This window comes from Heteronotia binoei, chromosome 10 (assembly GCF_032191835.1).
Source record: "Heteronotia binoei isolate CCM8104 ecotype False Entrance Well chromosome 10, APGP_CSIRO_Hbin_v1, whole genome shotgun sequence".
Lineage (NCBI taxonomy): Eukaryota > Metazoa > Chordata > Lepidosauria > Squamata > Gekkonidae > Heteronotia > Heteronotia binoei.
Genome location: NC_083232.1, coordinates 22042662 through 22063585, shown reverse-complemented (window position 1 = coordinate 22063585; position 20924 = coordinate 22042662). Strand labels below are relative to the sequence as shown.

Here is a 20924-nt window from a genome sequence, read left to right as displayed (position 1 = left end):
CAGTCCAACTGACACTTCTGTGCCTTGTGGAGTGCTGAAAATCTTCAATTCGTCTTGGACAAGCTGGCAACCTGGGAGCATGGAGAAAGCATTCAAATGACTGCCTCAGTGCTTGGGATATACTATGTCATGTCAACTGTATCATGAGAACTGACAGAGGAGCCAAATACCTCACTTTTTTATTTTTAACACAATTTGTTTCCCGCTATTCGATAGGATAAATCCCCGGTAAGATACAAACATTGGAGTTGTGGGCAGTTATAAAACTGTCACTTGTCTACTCTTCAAAGCACCTGTAAAAGAGGTTTGGCCAGGTCTGTGGAAGGAAGGGCAGAAAAACAAAGCCTTAACTTTTACCAAATTTACAGCAATATCGGATATAGTCTTTCAAAAAAGCTGTTTTCCAAAGAGAAAAGACTTCAGAGAAGTTATAATTTGGGTGTGGATTGAATTGCCCACTAGTACAAAGAGTAAACTAGCCCTTTTTGAATTGCTGACAAGTGACACAAATAAATCCCGCTGGCAGAGGTCAATATATAGGAAGTGATATAATGCTGAAACAGAGGTGAAGATGTGAAGGTGGAAATTTCAGTGTCTTCAGATCATAGGGTGTAGACCAGGGGTGGCCAGACTTGCTTAACTTAAGAGCCACACTGAATAAATGTCAGATGTTTGAGAGCCATAAGCCATGAATGTCAGATGCTTGAGAGTCGCATGGAAGGAAGGCAAATCGATGGAGGAGAGGTAGAAAGAAAGCAACTTTAAATGCATTCCCCAAGCTGCCAGCTGGCTTGGCGATGTGATTTAAAGAGACAAACGCCTTCTCCAAGCTGGCCAACAAGACGGTGGAAGCTTCAAGAGCCATACAATATATGTAAAAGAGCCATATGTGGCTCCTGAGCCACAGTTTGGCCACCCCTGGTGTAGACTGTAATGGGTACAAAAAAAAGTTAAAGGTAGTCCCCTGTGCAAGCACCAGTTATTTCTGACTCTGAGGTGACGTTGCATCACAACACTTTCATGGCAGACTTTTTATGGGGTGGTTTGCCCTTTCCTTCCCCAGTCATCTACACTTTACCCCCAGCCAAGCTGCATTTTACTGACCTCGGAAGGATGGAAGGCTGAGTCAACCCTGAGCCAGCTACCTGAACCCAGTTTCCTCTGGGATCCAACTCAGGTTGTGAGCAGAGCTTGGACTGCAATACTGCAACTTGCCACTCTGCATCACAGGGCTCTTATGAGTGAGTACAAACACCCCAACAAACAGGTACGAGAACATATGTCAGTCTATCAAACAAAAAGTTTTTATTCCATTTCTGAACTTTAAAAAAAATCTTTATTTAAAATATTTATTAGCCGCCTTCCTTCCTTACAGAGATCAAGACAGCTAAGACTACTAATAAGCACACAAAAGAGATTTCATAAAAACATAAACCCAAAGTTTAAAATCACAATTGATCACAATTGCATTAATCAAATGCAGTCCTAAAGCAGGGATTTTTTTGTTGCAGGAACTATTTTGCATACTAGGCCACACACCCTTGATGTAGCCAGCCCTCCGAGAGGTTACAGTAGGCCCCGCAAGAAGGGTGTGTGGCCAAATATGCAAGGGAGTTTCTGCTACAAAAAAAGCCCTCGTCCTAAGTAAAACCAAAATAAAATATGCTGCAAGTGTGTGCCACCTACAGTCTTCAGGTAAGCCATCTGTTGGCTGTCCTACCACTGAGGGACCTGCCTGGCACTGACTAGAGCCCAGCTCTTTCTCACCATGACTGTTGAGGAAAGAGCTCCCTGAAGAGGTGAGGGGAGTCTGCTCCTTGGAGATCTGCAGGTGGTGATGCAAGGCCTGCCTCCAGGTGGGGCCTGGAGATCTCTCGCTTTTACAACTGATCTCCAGCTAGGAGAGATCAGCTCCCCTGAAAAAAATAGCTGCTTTAAAAGGTGGACTCCAGGGCTTTTTTTTGAGCAGGAACGCACAGAAACAGAGTTGTGGCTGGCTGGGCATCAGGGGTATGGCCTAATATGTAAATGAGTTCCTGCTGGGCTTTTTCTACAAAAAAAAAAGCCTTGGTGTACTCTATGGTGTTGCAGCATGCTGAGGGCTCCTCCCCTCCTCAAACCCCAGCCTCTCCCAGATCCACTCCCAAAGTCTCTAGGTATTTTCCAGCACATACCTGGCAACTTTACCTGCCTGTCTGCCAGGGCTTATAAGGGGTTTTGAATGGCAAGGCATCTTATAAGAGGGGGGAAGCAGGGACAGATTTGGGGTTTGCTGTGGTTTTTTTTTTAATTTTAATTGGAATTCTTTAAAACTACTACTGTAAACCACCCTGAACCATGAGGAAAGAGGAGTATGGATATCTTAACACATAAATGCTTAAATCTCTTATTATCAAAAGTAACATAGGTTGCCATTGTTGTTCTTTGAAATACAGTCCTTTTGAACCGCAAAAAGTCCATGCAGAAAAAGAAATAATAATCGCCAGGGGTTCTTTTGTAAAAAAAAGCCCAGCAGGAACGCATTTGCATTTTAGGCCACACCCCTGACACCAAGCCAGCTGGAACTGCGCTCCTGTGCGTTCCTGCTCAAAAAAAGCCCTGATAATTGCAAAACGGGGGTGGGGGGTGGGAGATGGGGAAATATCCGTGCAAGCATCTTGCTAACTAGCAAAGGAAACAAAACTTGCACTGGTGACCACAAATGTATAAAGGGAAAGAAACCTGAAGAACCACTTCCAGGTGTTCATGCAACTGAGGAGAAACCTCCCTCTTTGCACTGACTGAGCAGACAGGTAAGCAGAAAGGGCATGGCGCTGGCCCCTGACCACCATGAAATAGAGAGCTGAAAGCCTAGAACTAGGAATGTTGAAAGAAGAAGATGTTAGGATTTATATTCTGCCCTCCACTCAAGAGTCTCAGAGCGGTACACAATCTCCTTTATCTTCCACCCCCACAACAAACACCCTGTGATAGCTATGGCTGACCCAAGACCATTCCAGCAGCTGCAAGTGGAGGAGTGGGGAATCAAACCTGGTTCTCCCAGATAAGAGTCCGCACACTTAACCACTACACCAAACTGGCTCTTCAAACTGAAAGGCCTGCGAAGGGGGGCTGCTCCCTTTACCAGTGATTGACTTCACTTGGTTGAGAGCCAGTTCGGTGCAGTGGCTAAGTGCACGGACTTCTTATCTGGGAGAACCGGGTTTGATTCCCCACTCCTCCATTTACAGTTGCTGGAATGGCCTTGGGTCAGCCATAGCTCTCGCAGGAGTTGTCCTTGAAAGGGTAGCTGCTGTGAGAGCCCTCTCAGCCCCACCCACCTCACAGGGTGTCTGTTGTGGGGGGAAAAGATATAGGAGATTGTAAGCCGCTCTGAGTCTCTGATTTAGAGAGAAGGGTGGGGTATAAATCTGCAGTCTTCTTCTTCACAGATGCCACAAGGGAGAACAGTTTTTCAGTCCATGAAGGAGAACTCTTAGCTCTACTCCAAGCTCACTGCTAGGTGGAGAGAGAAAACTCCCATGCCGGTGGGTCTCAAGGACTTCTGACGCTGAAGTCAAGATGTCAAGAAATACAAGGGAGGAAAGTGTGGCGCAGGACAGAGGCAGAGATAAAGAGATTCTTTGCTGTTGTTCCCTGGAAATAACTGATTAGCCTTACCTTGGGACAAAAGCAGCAGAGGCAAACTATCTGTGTTAACAGAGATCGAGCATTCGGCCTCTGGTCAACAGACTGGAAAGCATATGGGGGAGGGGGTGCTTAGGCTGCAGCTCAGTAGTTCAGTATTTATGGCTCAGGATTTCTTCATCCACAAACAAGGAGAGCAAACCCCGTGTGGATTAGTCGAAGATCATGCTGCAAGATTCCTCTTCGACACCCATAAAGGTAGTAGGGATATCAGCAAACAGTGCTGCCCCTTTAAGTACCGCCTAACACAGGCTGCATTCTGATGTCACAAACCATCCCTTGTTATGGCAGGCTTAGGTGCCATCCCCTCTCCCCACATTTCCTCTCATGCTGCTGCATCCTAAGACTGAAGACAGAAATGGTGTAGTGCAGGGGTGTCAAACATGCAGCTCAGGGGCCAAATCAGGCTCCTATCAGGCCCCCGAGCAACTGGCTGTCATCTGCTTCCTTCTGCATAACAGCTTGCTTTGAAAGGCTTGCTCAATCGCACAGGAGCTACAAAGCAAAACCTCTATTTTCTCCATTGGCTGAGGCTCCTCCCTAGGGGAGGAAGGGGGGAGGAGAGCTTGCTCCTGAGTCAAGCCCCTCTTCCTTCTATTGGCTGAGGCTCTTCCCCCTCCTGGTCCCCTGGGGAAGGAAGGAAAGAGCCAGACTTTCCTTTGCCGAGTTCCCTGGATCCCATGGGAGAAATACAAAGAAAGCACCTTTAAGATCAATGACTGCTAATGTTTTAAGCATATTTTAAGTTGTTTTTTTTTTTAAAAAATATTGCATTTGTCTGTGTCTTTTATAACGTTTATATCTCTGCTACCTAATTTTAAATAGGTAAACACATGGCCCAACCTGACATGGCCCAGCCCAACAAGGTCTCATTTATGTTAGATTCGGCCCTTATAACAAATGAGTTTGACACTCGTGGTGTAGTGGTTAAAGTGTCTGTCAAACTGGGGTCTAGGAAGTCCTGGTTCAAATCCCTGCTCTGCCAGGGATAGGGTTGCCATCTCCAGGTTGGGGAACGCCTGGAGATTTGAGGGGCAGAGCCTGAGGAGGGTGGAGTTGAGGGAGGGGAGGGACTTTGATGGGGTATGATGCCATAGAGCCCACCTTCCGAAGTGGCCATTTTCTCCAAGGGAACTGATCTCCGTTGCCTGGAGATCAATTGTCACTCCAGGAGATCTCCAGCCACCACCTAGAAATTGGCAATCCCTGAAGGGAAGCATGCTGGGTGACTCTGGGCTGGTCATAGACTCTCAGTGTAACCTACCTCACAAGGTTGTTGTGAGGATAAAACAGAGGACAGGAGAATGATATAGCTGCTTTGGTCTCCAGTGGACAGAGAGGCAGGATATCAATATAGTAAATGAATAAATAAATGTGGTTCTTCCGCTAACTGATGTTTATTTCATTCCCAATAATTTAGATTATTGTGTAATTCTGGTTAAGAATCCCAGTTACTGAAGCAGAAACAAATCAGTTAGCTAAGGGGGCCTGCATTTGTACCTCGCAACTAACTGGAGTTAGATGGAAGAAATCTGTCTTTAATCTCAATGCACCATATAAGCAGAAGAGGAAGAATGGAGGAAGCAGATAACTCTTGACATTAGGTCTGCTATCACACCCACTAAATAAGGCATTTTCAATCCACTCTCAATGCACTTTCCAACTGGATTTTACTCTGTGAACTGGCATTGAAAGTGGATTAAAAGTGCGTTATTTAGTTTGACTGCAGCCTTAATCAGCATGGTGCCATTCATCTATCATGGATTTGTTCCCTCTGAACTGTAAAGCTCTGTAAAATGCAAATCCACTCTCATTTAGGTTTGGGTTAGACATAACCAGTGATTATGGGTTGGCCATCAAGACTGTGCTTCCAGCTTGCACGCTCTCTTTCCTGCTCATGAGCGCCAAATCATAGCTCTCTGTGACTCTGAATCATGCTCACTCTTCATTATCACAAACTGTAGTCAGCCCCTTTACTTTGGAAGCCCACTCCAATGGTAGATTCCAATTCTGATTTTATGACAAATTACGGTTTGCTGTAAGCCTGGTTTGACCAATGCGATTGTCTTGCCAAATTAAGAAGTGAAGAAGGGAACTAGAGTTTATGAGTGCAGGAAGAACAGGGACCTATGGGCATATTCTTAACAAAAGCTATCAGATTACTCAAGAAGTTCCATGTAGAGATAAACACTGAAGAAATCAGCATTTACTAAATCAGTTTCTTTAGGTGAATGTCTCTCTATGTGCCTTATTTCATTCAACCTCGCAACAACCCTCTGAGGCAGACTGCTTTTATTCCCATTTCATGGATGGAGAGGAGAAACAACGGCACTCAGAAATAAGTTTCACAAACTCATGATAGAGCTGGAATGGCAATCCAGAATGTTAAAATCTGGACTGTATCAGTCTAATCATTTGATTATATTAGTTTTCAGATTATCAGAAGAACAAGAAACGGAAAAGGCAAAAAATACTGAATCGATAAATAAGGGAGAAGTGAAACAAAAATTATGCAACTGCAAAAGAAAAGCAGTTTTAGAGCAGTGTTGCTGGGACACAAAGCTAGAAAAAAGGCAAGGTTGCCAACCTCCAGGTGGTGGCTGGAGATCTAGAATTACAACTGGTCTCCAAGCTACAGAGATCACATCTCTTGGAGAAAATGGCTGCTTTGGAAGGTAGCCTATGGCACTATACCCTGCTGAAGTTCTTTCTCTCCCCAAGCTCCGCCCCACAAATCTCGAGGGATTTCCAAATCCAGAACTTTCAACACTACAAGAAGTGACATTTCCTAATATTAGTTTCAATAAACATCTTCTATAAAGAATTCTGTAGGCTCATCATTTAAGCAAAATAAATCATTCTATCAAAATGCAGCATGTTTTACCCCACACTTCAAGGATCACTTGACCAAGTCGAGGCCAGCCAGTGGACCTATCTAAAACAAGCCTCTACGGCTACACTGCAACGCACATGAAAACACCGCAAATAGTAATTTACTTAAAAATAAGACTTTATGTGTAGAATTGGATGGCCAGATGTGTAGCGGATGGAATTAAACTAAAATCAGTCTGACAGAAATTGCTGACATGCCCAGAGATGGTCCTGTTTGTTCATACTTTATATACCTCAGGCAGCATACAACCTCCCATAATGCTCATTATCTGGTCAGTTGTGTCAGGAGAAATAATTATAATAATAATTTTAAAAACAGACAAGACTTGCTTGTTCTGGCAATTTGAGTCACTCTAGATTTCCACTCAAAAACATCATTAACTTACATCTTTGGCTGTTATACCGCCTAATCCCACCTATGTGAGCCACTAAAGCAGTTATGCCATTGAACTCCTCTTCCGATACAGATTCCTTTTCTAGGAGAAGACACCTCCTACAGATTCCTAATCTCCATTCTCCTGCCACAGTCTGAGGAGCAACAGATATTTTACCGCCCTACAGAAAACAGTTAACAGGGATTTAAAACAGTGGCAGTTACTGGTGAGAATAGAGAACCGAATGGAATTGAGAATACTGAGAACAGAATCTGATGTTCTGAAGCATTCAGCAGGACAAAGGAAAAGGAACACCAGCCATTTCAACGTAACATCTATGTCAGTGTGAACCTCTTGTGTACTGAACTGGCTTTTCTATAGTCTTTGGGTAAAGCAACTTGTGCACTGCGCCATTATGCTGTGATTTCCCCACAGAACACTACCCACAGAAATTCAACAAACTCTTATAAGATTACTTTTTCAAAAGATTTAAAAACTTCAGTTTCATACTGATGAGGAAAAAAGAATAAATGTATACAATTCAGGGGCGTCGGACTCATTTGTTATGACATAAATGAGACCTTGCCAGGCCGGGATACATCGGGCCGGGCCATGTATGTACGTATTTAAGATTAGATAGCAGAGGTATAAACTTTTTAAAGGACACAAACACGACAAGATTTAAAAAAACCCAACAACTTAAAACATTAGCACTTGTTGGACTTAAAGGTGCTTTCTTCGTATTTCTCTCATGGGATCCAGGGAACTGGGCAAAGCTCCAGTCTAGCTCTTTCCTTCCTTCCCCAGGGGACCAGGAAGGAGAATCACCTCAACCAATGGAGAAAATTTTGCTCTGTAGCGCCTGGGCAATTGCACAAGTCTTGTAGAGCAAGCTGTTCTGCAGAAAGAAGCAAGAAAAGGGAGAAGGAAGCAGACAAGAGCCAGTTGCTTGGGGGCCTCATAGGAACCCTCCAGGGGCCTGGTTTGGCCCCCAGGCAGCATGTTTGACACCCTGGTATGCATGCATCAGCAGAAGAGGGAGCTATTTTAATATACAATAAAAACAGGGTTATGAGAACACAGAAGCCACTGTTTCCTTTGCCGGAAACAACCACCACAGTAATCAGTTTCATGAATCAGTGGTGAGGGACAGAGCTATGAGTAGGATTTGTTTAAACAAAGTCAAAAGAAAAGGCACATCATCATCATCATCATCAATATAATGAAACAGCTCTTGATTGTAAATACAATTCCAATATGGGCTTTCTCCTAGGATCATAACTCCAAATTTGTTTCAACACTTGAGTTTAGGAACAAATGCAACTTTGGTCTTGGAACTGAATGGTCAATAAGTACGGACTGCATTTTAACTGCCCATTAAAAGTAACTACTGCTCTTTCTAAGGCAATAACATTTTGGTACTCAGTGTTGGCAAACATCACACATCTTTATTCAGATGGACAAAACCAAGAAATTGCTTTTTAAACTGCGACTATATTCTGAAAAAAACCCCAAAACTTTCAGCACTTGTATTGCAGGGTACATTTTTACTCCAAGTCAAACATCAACATATCTTAGAGCAAAAGATTTCCCACAACAGTTCTTTGTTCTTTTGTGGTGGTAAAACTCATTTAAAAATCAGACCTGAGTTCAATTCCTGGGGCTTGTCACATGAGAATTTCCAAATGGATTCCGTCCAAAGCAAATAATACTAACTAATCATAAAGTAATATAACAATGAAGTTATACAACAATTCTATTGTTTTTAATCTGAGGAGCTAGACATTGCAAACAATAATCCTTATTGGCAAAAACATTCTGAAAAAAAAAAGAACCAAGTTGCTAAATTTCAGGATAAAGTTCACACTCTGTGGTTGTTTTGTTTATAAAAACCCCTAAATGCTTAACCATAAATTCGAGAGTAATATTTAATTATGGCAGTGACTTATTTGTTGATGGCATTGGTAATACGTTGTGACATGAAGCATGCTAGAGGGACCTTAATTTTTATCAAGGTCAGCTGTGCCAGATGATGACAGTCCTATTTCTCAAAATGTTTTGTGAGCCTGAAGGAAACATGCAGTGTTTAAGTAAGGCCATTTTCAAACATCACAACAACAGCCAAACGGTCTTCAAGGTTCATTGCAGCATGTGGAACAAGAACAGTTGTGAGAAGACAGTATTCAGTTGAATGGCAACTCTGAAAACACCAGGGACTTGTATAGCCATTCCATTAACCAACCCGCTTACCTGCTGAAAGCTTACCTAATCTCCCACCAACCTGCTCACCAGCTAAAACCAGCCCTAGTCTGGATACTCTCATCAGCTCAGCAGAGGTGGGCAGCAATCAGAAACAGATCTTTCTCAGTGGTGGCCCCTTGATTGTGCCATGCTATCCCTGCAGAAGCTTGTCTAGTACCTAGCCTATTGTCTTTCAGGTGAGAAAACGTTATTTGCCAGGCTTTTTGTTAGTGGGTTTTTTTAAAAAAATGATCCTTGCTGAGCCTTTGATACAAAGGCTAGCTGTACTGGTTTTGCCTCTTGATTTTTTAAAAACTTATTTTCTGCTGCTGCTACACTATTTCTTTTCGGCTTTTACTGTTTGGTTTATCACTGTTTTACAACTTACCCATTACAACTCTATTTTGGTGCCTAAACTGAGGAACTCCTCAGCTTATGAACATTTTTTTTTAAAAAAAAAATCCCCTCAACAAGACGTTTTGGTGTTCTCTGCAAAGATTCAGGACAGCTGGAACTAAGACATCTATTGCACGAGGCTGATACAAAAGAGAATTCCATGCTTTAGCACTTTTTTGGACAGGGAAACAAAACTGGGTATCATGCAGACAAACGTCATATAAACGATACCGGGTCCAACTTGTCTAATGGACATCCTGTAATATGTTAACAGACTATAAAAGCAGCAAACCGGTGGGAGGGGGAGGTGTGAAAGCCACACTCCAGACATTGTGATGGATCCAAACCCACATTTCAACAATTTTGGGATTATTAACCCACCTTTTTTTTTGTAAAAGCTTCCAATTTTCTGCAAGCCTAGGTAGATTTCTCTGGGTTGGCAGAGGCATCTCCCCTGTCCATACATGACCCCATTATCCCAGGTTTTTTATCTGCACCCTGGGGCCAAGTTCTGTAAACGGCACGTCTTGTGTGTTTTTTTTCCTGCAGCAAAAATTGATCTAGAACTCCAAGAGCTGAAGTAGGAACCAGTGAGAGTAAGAGGACTGGATATAAAGAAACCCTCAACAGTCAAACACTTTAGTTCCCTACTATGCGTCAGCAGCTGAAATTCCTGCCAATTACTATAGCATTCTGCCCAAAACTTGTTCCCTACAGCAATAATGACACAGTGATAATGTTAGGGACACCCCTAAAGAAAGTTGTATGTTTTCGGCACTGGCAGCTCTCACTTGTAAAAAAAAAACATTTAAAGGGAACCTTTAAACACCCATTTCAAGGCAGCCCTCCCCCACTTGCAAAAAGCCATTTAAAGGGAAGGTTCCCTTTAAATGTTTTTTGCAAATGGGGGCTCCCCATACATGAACTCCAAGCAGCAAATTTGCCACTTTGGAGTTCAGGCATGTGGCACTCACTTCCTGGGAACAGCAGCCACCTCCTCCTTCCTCTCCTGAGAGATTTAAAGGGCTCTCAAGCTGATTGACAGGCCACATGTTCCTGCCAATCACCTGGGGGGCCCTTTAAATCTCACAAAAGGGGAGGGAGAGGGGTGGACACTGTCGTTTCCCCAAGCAAATTGGACTGTGTTAAAATAATCCTGGGTCTCTTACAACTTCACTGTCACTTTGAGCTTGAAACCCTTCTGTTAGGGGTAATTTTCTCCAGGACACAACCTAAAGTATGCAAGAAGATTTTTTTTTTTGAAGGACCCTCAGCTGTCCCGTAGGTATGGAGGGGGGATGTGGGGGCAATGCACCTACAGAAATATGCCATCTTCCCATCAGAATTCTGAGCTTTCAATGCTTAGGCCAGGGGTGTTGAAATCAGTTGTTATGAGGGCTAGAAGACGTTGGTGTTAACCTTAATGGTGTGGACACCCCTCATACAACTGTCAACTGGACACACTGAGTCCCAGGAATGACCCTCCAGCTAGTACCAGCTAGTATCTCAGTGTTTCACAGCCACATGACCTCTATCTTGAATTCAGCTTCCACCAGCTCCCCTTTAACCATTGGACTACCGCATCCAGACACTGGAATATTGCTGTGAGCCCAGCCGCCAGCTGCATATCCAGTAAGAGGATGAGTACATTGATACCACCCAACTCCAAACTTCCCGATGATTTTGGCAAGAGGATGCATTTATATGTTAAATGATATCAGAGAAAGGACCAAACCCTGTGGGACCCCACTGTTCAGGTCTCATCAAGAAGATCTCTACTCCCCTACAGCAACCCTCTGAGAGTGTCCCTGGAGAAACCAACTAAGGGTGGTGCCTCTTACCCCCAGGGAGGCAAGGCAGTCAATCAGAGCCATATGTTCATCCGTATCAAAGGCCACTGATAAATCCAGACGGTTCAACAGTGCCAGCATGCCTTTATCCAGATGTAAATGGAGAGTGTCAATCAAAGCAACCAGTGCTAAATTAGGCACCCCTTCCTGACCAGATATATATATATATTCTTACCTGCTCTAATCCATAACCTTACCCCACCCCCCCACCCCGGGGTCCCTTGCTTCTTTCTGGTTTGCTTCTCTTATGTCCACCATAACAAATGTAAACATTGGGCAGACTGAGATTTATACTTCCCATGATTTCCCATGGGAAACCATGGGAAGGAGTCAAAAACAAAAAAGTGTCTAGTTTTACTCAGCGTGGAATCTGTTTTTAATAGTTAACTACAAGCTATCTTGCTGTGGCTTGTCTGTGGGGAAGAAAGTGGTATTTTATATACTAATGAATAACCATGGCAATATTTCTTTTCTCAACTACCCACCCATCCCTTACATCTGGGATTCAGGCTCAAGGAAGTATGCTGCTCGGGCAAGATTAAATCCAGAACCAACGGCTATAGAAAAAAGAAGTACTTCACTGATCGCAAAGTGGAGCAAAACATCCAGCAGTCTTACATCTTGCTAGCTACAACTACAAAAAGAAAAGAGTTGAGAGAAATCTGAGCTAAGAATGCTGAGACAGCAAAACTCTGAACATGTATGTGCATAATACTTTCCCCTCACTACTGGGGGATGTCTAGGTTGAAAGAACTGACTTTCAGGCAGGTACATCTTAGGAATCTCCCATTCTGGTAATTAAAGAACTTAGTACAGCTGTCTCCCCCACTCATCAGCTTCCCAACACAGTTTTGAAACCTACCACAGTCTTACGCCCTGCAACATCTCTTGGGAGAAGAATGTAAGTACACTGATTAAATCAAAGAAGTCACAGTATGTTCCCAGGATATTGCAGATACATGCCTGCTTGTGATAAGTACTTGTATGATGCTTGTATGTATGTCTGCTTGTGATAACTAGTGTATAAGTAAATATGAGTGATGAAGCAATTGTTCGCACTTGCAACTCAGGTGCACTGTACATTCCCATGTTATTATTATTTTTTTTAAGCTGGAAAACAGCCCACCACTGTAAAGACACACAACTGTCAATCTATGCCTTCACAAGTACCATGTGGTGCAGAAACCAGCAGCATCTAGAAGTGCTACCATTAGTACTACTATTCAGTGAAACTTCACCAAACCCCACTCCTGGACATGAAAGGACCTCCATCAATGACATAATCAGGCCCCAACCAATGAATCTCAGGATTTGGAATAAGCAGCACCTGACAATCCTGTCCCTTAGACGTACTCATGCCCCATCATAAGAAAAGTTCTTGCTTCAAGAGCCCCCACCTCAGCCTTCATGATGCCTCAGAACATTGGGAATTTCCTCTCCAAACTCTGTTGTGAGTTTGCTTCCTCCTGGGACCTAAAGGGGAGAAATATGACTCATCCTCCCAAAGGATTTTTTAAAGGATTGCCAGGGGGTGGCCATGGAGAATGCTCATCCTGAGGATACTTCCCCCATGATGTTTCAGGGCTTAATGGCTTAGCTCCAATGTCAGTTAGGAGCCCTGAGTTCCTTGAACTCAAGAGGATGTAGCTTCTTGCCACATTCATCCAAGGAGTCAGCTAAAAGCAATGTAAGTCCTAGAGTTGCCAGCTCCAGGTTGGGAAATACCTGCAGATTTTGGCAGGGGTGGAGCCTGAAGAGGATGGGGTTTGGGGAAGAGAAGGGCTTCAGTGGAGTCCACCATAGAGTCCACCCTGCAAAGCAGCCATTTTCTCCAGGTGAATGGATCTCTCTCACCTGGAGATCAGTTGTAATAGCAGGGGATCTTCAACCACGACCTGGAAGGTGGTAACTGAGGTAGGAAGGCGTACATAGGAGAGTTAAAAGGAAGAAAATCCCTGTTCACTTCTCCCTGCACTTATGAGCCCACATTTAATATTTAACAGTCTAATAGTGGTGTTTAATTTATAGAGAGTGGGGGGGAGCAATAAAGGCAGAAGCAAAAATGCGAAGAGCAAAAATTGTTTGTGGATCTGCACCTATGATTAGTTCATAGGTGCAGATCCACAAACAATTTTTGCTCTTGTGATACCTCGTGAAAATTATCTAAGCCATTCAAGTGGTACCAGCCTGCAACAGAGAGTTGTCATGAGGAATCATGATGATTACCTCATAGAGTGGTGTAGGGGTCGGAGTATCAGGAGTCTGGAGTCTGGGGTTCAGATTCCAGAAGTGGATAACCTTGGGCCAGTCATACTTCACAGGAATGCTGTAAGGATAAAGTGTGAGAAAGAACTATATATGTTGCCTGAACAAATGAAACGCTGGTGTATTTTGCTTATTTATATCTCGTGTTTTCATTATAATCAGCAAGGCCATTAGCAAGGGAACCACTGAGATCCAAACTAAAACCACATTAAAACAACATCAGAAAGACAGCAACAAAGCCCAGTCAGGGTAGAACTAATAATGAATTGGCAGGAGCCCCTTAAACTAAGCCATCAAATCAAGCAGTCAAGAAGACACCCCAAAAGCTCTCTCAAAAAGTGTTGCCTCGGCTACTCTTGGTTGTTTGCTAACAGGAAACCAAAAAGATGGTCCTCCCTCAGAAGGATGTTCTATAACTTAGGTGCCACAGCAGCACAGGAAAACTACAGTGGTGTCAGCCAAATGTAATTTTTTACTTCAGTTGGTTCCAAAAAGCACAGCGGTAGGATAACAGCACACTTATTGGATGAGGCAGTATTCACTTTTCTAAACATTTCTAGTGCCCAACAGAAAGGTAGAGGAGTATCCTTTGAACGGGCAAAAACATATTTTTTAAAAGTCAGTAATAAAAAACGCGTCATATTTAGACCTAAACCTACCATAGCATTATGCTATACACACTACATATGTCCAAGCAAATGATCTAATCCTTGGGGTGGGGGGAAAGATAAATCATTATTCTCGGGTACAGGATGTTGAAAAGTGATAGGAAAATGGATATTATTTATTGATAAAGGGTTTTTTTTGTTTTTAGCTATTTTTAAAATTTTATCTATTCATTTGAAATATTTTAAGCCACCTTTCCACTCAGTCAGAGTCCCCAAGGTAGCAAACATAAAAACATCAGAACACCTGAAGAGTTAAAATTATAAAACAATTAAATAAAAACACATAAAACAAACAACACCAGAATGAAGGTGGGCCACTAACTGTTATTGTGCGGGTGGGGGAATGCCAAATAAAACAAAAACATCTTCTTTTGCTGGCGGAAGAAACCAATAGAGGGAGACAGATGAATATTTATTACACACTTATGCCTTATGAAAATTAAATGCCGAAAGTTCAATTATTTGCTATTCCTTTGAAGGACGTGAGATGAATAAGCACATTTCCAAACTTTCCTTTTTCACTCTTCCTCAGTGGAACACGTCTTCAGTTTCTCCTAAACACTTCCAGTGACATCAGTGAGGTTACTTCACAGGAAGACATGGAAAGATTGTGAAGCTGAAGCCTCTCCATACCTTTATCAAAGCTGGTGGTTTCAGTAAGCCCAGTTTGGCAAAGGAGGGAACAGATGTGAATCCCACATGGTATGAGCCAGTAGGACTATAGATACATCTATATGCCTTAATTCAGACATGTGCATCTACATTCCCAGCTTTGTGACATGATACTTACACCTAGGAAAAAAAATGTATACAGAATGCACCCCATTTGAACATACACAGTGGTAGTAATAAATAGGAGACTCCACAGAGTCTCACTGCCTCAGAATCAGTTAAAAGACTTTGAATATGCCTTTAGTATCTGACAATAAGAGCCCCCTGCCGCAGAGTGGCAAGCTGCAGTACTGCAGTCCAAACTCTGCTCATGACTTGAGTTCAATCCCAGCGGAAGCCAGGTCAAGGTTGATTCAGCCTTCTATCCTTCTGAGGACGATAAAATGAGGTCTCAGCTGGCCGGGGGGTAAAGTTTAGATGACTGGGGAAGGCAATGGCAAACCACCCTGTAACAAAAAGTCTGCCAAGAAAATGTTAGGATATGGCATCACCCCTTGAGTCGGTAATTACTGAGTGCTTGCACAGGGGACTACCTTTACGTTTTAGTATCCTTCCCTCCCTCGCAGCTCTCAAACATCTGATGTTCATGTCTTGTGGCTCTCAAACATCTGATGTTTATTCTATGTGGTTCTTACGTTAAGCAAGTTTGGCCACCCCTGCTCTATAATAAAACCATAGGGTTTCCAATGATTCCTATATCACTTCCAGGATATCCCCAGATGTGATGTACAGATACAAAGGAAGTTGTAGCTGTCTACTGGAGCCTCTCACCAGTTCTTAGGCATACCCGGGTACTCCTGTCTGAGAAGGATGCTGAAAGGGGTTTTTTTAAATAGGAAGAGGCTGAACAGGGGGATTTTCTGTCTTACACTCCCTTCCCTTTTTTAAGCAGAGAGCAAAGCCCAAACGTTTGCGGCAAATGCATTTGCAGCTAGAACAAACTATTTGCTCAGCAGGCAGCCATCACCTCCCACAATGAAAATAAATAGTAAAGAGAGTTTTTCATCTGGAAGACAGGATGATAGGATGTCTAAAGCACCACCCACAACATGCAGTGCCACAATCACATCACATAATATCAACAGAGATGCAAGGAAGTATAAAGTGTTATTAGATAAAGTGCTGATTATTATGCACCTTGCACATAAAGTGATGATTCTGATGCATCTTCCCCATTACATGACACAATGAGTTTATAGAGCGTGGGAGGAGTTAAGACTGAAAATAAAACAGCCCCTCACAACTTGACAATTTCCATGCACTATTTACAAGATTTTTTGAGGCATTAGGATTTGGAGGGCAGTCTTCATAGTGGGAATGTTCTTTTGCACTTGACAACCCTTTGCATCTTTCTCTAACCCGCCAGATATCACCAATGGCAAACTGCCACCAGACAGCAAAGACTGTAGGTGACATCCAATCCAGCAGTTTTGTTTCCAGTTCTGCACTTGATAAAGGATTTAAACATGAGACAACAATGCACAGAATAAGTATTTTATGCAAGGGAAAATACTTCTGTGCTGTACAAATCTCATTGCCATTTTTTTGTCTACCTCATGTTGCTATTAGTATTTAAGTGACACTTACTTTGTTATACGGTCAATGTTAGCAATTTGCTTCTGATTCCGAATGATTTCTATTGCCGCCCAAAGATGCTGGATAGCTTTTGTATCTGCTTGCCGTCGTTTCGTTAAGCGTGCCATGACCCCTTCTGCTTGTTTAGCTGGAGTAGATTTTTTTAAAAAGAGAGAGAAATAGCGATAATGAATTATGAAAATACATTACTGGATGATTATTTTACACCTGCCTCAAACAAGACTAGAGAAATTACATGAACTACAATAATCTGGTTTGAATGGTTTCTTTTTTCAACTCTATCAAAATGATAGCTGGGTGTTTAGACTCTGGTACAGAGATGGCCAACTTTTGCATTTTCAGGTGCCATTTTATTCTCCAGACTGTGGTCTGGGAGCCAGATGTGTATATTATGGCACAAAATGACCCCCTGACAAATGGTCAGTCTCCATAATGAAGCTGGAACCATCTAGCATGAAAAGCTACATGGTTATGGAGATCATACATGCAAATATTTATAGTTCTGTATTCCCATTAAAAAGGTTTTTGGGGTTGGTTAAGTGGAATATCTCTGTCTTTCACATCCTGAAAAGCATTTTCATTCCATAACAAATGAAGTCATAGCCAGATCCTGACTCAAATCTGTTACACCGAAAGGCTGAATACAATAACATGGAGGGCTGAATCCAGTCCATATGCTCCCAGTTGGCCATCTCTGCTCTAATCTCTTCATATAATAATTTTTGTCCTCCGTATGTATGAGTCAACAGCAAAGTAACCAAATAACCACCATGATAAAATGTGGAATTCCATCATGGTCACAATACACAAGTATCTATCAGGGTTTCACAAAGTTTGTCACACCTTACGTGTAGAAGTGAAGTGATTGGATATCCCCAGGAGGGGGAAAAAAACTTACTCATGACTGAAAAACTGAAGAATGATACAGTGCCAATATTAAGAGCTGATTCCGAATGTTGACAGCTAATGTGTATAATTGGAGCTGGACTGGAGAAACCTGGGTGTAAATCCCAAATAATTTCTGAAGCTCACTAGGTAATCCAAAAACCAGCCATTCTCTCTCAGGCTAATCTACCTCACAAGAAGTATCAATGGGAGAAGGGATAGAGCCATGTTTGTTACTATTCTGAGTTCTGTGGAGGAAGGGCTGGATAAAAATGTAATGATGAGAGCAGGGGGTGGGAGTTAGGCCTACAGGGGAAAAAGGCACTGCCACTGACAGAACCTGAAAGGCCAAAACAGTTCCCAAAGTGTCCCTTAAAACCCCCACTGAAGTGCCTGTGACATACTTTACAATGACTAGGCAGACTGTTCACCATTTACACTGCATCCTAGTGTGACCTGTCAAAACTAGCTTTTAAGATTTCAAGATGGAATGAGGGAGAACAGAATGGAGCTACATTTGCTCCAGAGATTCCAGCTTCTGAAGAGAAACTGAGGAAATCTCTGTGGCAGCTCTCTGGATATCTAGCAGGCCTTGTATGCTTTGGTTCAGGGTTGGGTCTACAAAGTCCTACAAGATCCTGAGCTATAGTTTCATCTCAATTAAAAAGGCTACCTCAGCAAAAAGCACAAATCGTGGACTTTTAAAGTAAAAAGGGGAACTCAATGGTTCAATGGCTGTACCCTTTATGTATCCATACTTTTATGTATAAATTTACAGTTTATTGGCTTCTATATTTTTCTGTTACTGCTTCTCATTTTCTTTGATGGAAGTCCCTGAGAGTGTGGTTGAAGAGAACACACGTTAGCAGAGGTTGCAATTAGCCTGCCACCTGAACTGAACCCCAGAGCTTTGGCTTAGGTCTCCTTTGCCCCTTAGGAATTCCAAGATGTGGAAAAAACTTCCATTCACCACCATTTTAACAGCTGGAAGGGCAGAAGAAGTTTTAGAGTTGAGCTGCCATACTGTTGCATGGCCAATCCTGGGTTGGGGCGGGGGGAGGGGAAGGGAGCAAGAAAAGCCACCACAAGAGCCCTGCATTAACCCTCTGGTATGCACTGCTTCTTAAAATCACTTGGGCAGCACTTGCTCTGGGAGCAACAATCAGCAAATTCCTTTAAATGAGCATCCAGTCACCTAGCTAATCATGCCAAAGCACCAGCAATAGCTGCCTGCCCCAGCTATTTAGTGATGGAAGAATCCATAGAGCCACACTTGGCTGCCCCCCTCTCCCCTCTGGCCAGCAGCTCTTTCAATGCAGAACAGAGAGCATGTGGATTCATGTCCTGAGTTCTGGCAGCCCAGCACTTATGGCAGCCATCCATCCAGAGAGTTGAGAAAACAGCAGAGTGGAGAAGGACTGTCGGGAACACTCACCATTTCCAAGGCTATTAGGGCACTGCTACGTTTGTAAAGGGATTGTTTCTGTGCTACTTGAACTGAATCTTCCCTTTGTTGTAAACCATCTACAATACGCTCCATTTTACACAGTGCCCAACAGTTTTTTTAAAAAATGAAAGTGTGTTCTAGCCTATACTACAATGCACGTAAATGAAGAGTGCCTACTTTCAAATCCCAACGTAGCCATGAATTCACGGAAAGGTTTTTTGGTCACATCTTTCTGTGACAAACAACAGTGAACTATCACATAGGATTGCTATGAAAATGAAAAAGGCAACCAGTCAGATCTTATGCTTCATGGAAGTGTTGACACACATGAAGTCCTTGTGTGTGCAAGAGTGGGTTGCCGTTTTTTTTAATTTTTTCCACATCAGATTTAAAAGATCAAAAGCACATTGAAATAAGCCAGAATCATACTTTTGATAACAATTCTCCTTTCCTTATTCAAATAGAAAATTAAAAGGCAAAGGTGCAGCAATGGTATCTATATATGCAGAACAATGATTTTCAACTTGCTTTTCTTCATAAAATAGCATTATCTAATTAGTTGATTTTATACCTTCCCATAGGGACCTAAAGTTATTTACAATGGTCTCCTTTCCTTCATTTTATCCTTACAACAACCCTGTGAGGTAGGTTAGGCTGACAGTATATAAAATTAGTCCACAATCACCCAGGAAGTTTGTATGGCATAGCAGGGATTCAAATTGCGGTCTCCTAGATCCTAGGCCAACAATCTAACCACTACCTTACATCAGCTCTCTTTTTACTTAGCATCACTGATGCATATAAAGGAAAGAAAGAATACAAAGATGCAAAAGGAAAAAAGAGAATGCACACATACGAAAATGGGAATTATGAAGAGCCAGAGAGAATCCCGGTGGCTGAACAGGCATATCAGCTGCCAAGCAGTCTAAAAGTGGGTTCCAGATTCTTTAAATGTTTTCAATTCTTGCCTTCTTTCATACGCAAATCCTCTGCTTAGAAGCTATATTTACCTTTTCTGCTACCCAAGTGGCAGATATTAAGGCTGCAAATAGTTCTGTGCAAGCAATAGGAATGCACATGCAGCACTGTTCCCTACAGCAAAAGGAATGGGGGAAACCTTTCATATGTGGGAAGTGTTTACACAATACTGAAATCCCCAGACTGGGGTGGCTTCACTGTGAAAAGGAAAAAAAAAAACTTTCCACATTGAAAAGAGCTATATAAATTATTGCAAGGCACTGAGAGTACAATTTCAGCTTTAAATGCAAATCTCCTGCAAATGTAAAAAATTGTAGAAAATGGACAAATGGACAATATGCTTGAAGTCACCCTCTTTAAAAAAACAAAAACCCATCTCTCTCTAGCCACCCTGGAGCTCTGTGCTGCCATTTAGCCAACCAACTAACCATGAGAAGTAACATAACAAGCAGCTGGCTCTGTTTACAAAATCTTCCAGAAGCTGCAGGCAAAAGATACAGATAAGCCAGAAATTGCTCACAATGATGTTACAGGCGAAGAATCCCCCCTTAAAAAAAAAAAAGATTAATGATGCATTTTGATCACTACATAACTTAGTTTTAAAGGTACTGCTTTTCAGAGTGAGAAATGGCTGATATATGGCTGACACTAATACATACACAATTTATTCCAGACATCAATGACTTCAATACAAACCCCTCCAAAACAGAATACTTGTGGTTGGCAGGAAAGATCTTGAAAATTTAAAACAGCATCTATAACATAAGCCCAGCTCACATCCTAGTGCTATGGTGCTATCTGCACATTACTCCTGTAGCACTCCAGATTGGTAACTGGAGTCAGTAAGCACATCTGTATCCCACCTTTCTTCCAAGATGATCAGGGTGGCTTAAAAGTGGTTCTCTCTCCCTCTCTCATTTCTAATTGAGGGAGCCTCGAACTCTTAGTTGGCATACTGTGGCCCTCCAGGGTT

The 20924-nt window shown here is 42.5% G+C and overlaps 1 protein-coding gene across 6 annotated transcripts in view; it reads right to left on the bottom strand.

Moving 5' to 3' along the window:
- The window catches only part of ZMYND11 (zinc finger MYND-type containing 11), a 146280-nt gene that overhangs the window by 54380 nt on the left and 70976 nt on the right, over nt 1-20924 (bottom strand). For all 6 annotated transcript variants that reach the window (XM_060248082.1, XM_060248076.1, XM_060248079.1 and 3 more), the window contains exon 2: nt 16633-16768. In XM_060248082.1, the coding sequence (XP_060104065.1) occupies nt 16633-16748 (116 nt within the window). In that variant the 5' untranslated portion in view covers nt 16749-16768. The remainder of the gene's footprint in view (nt 1-16632; nt 16769-20924) is intronic.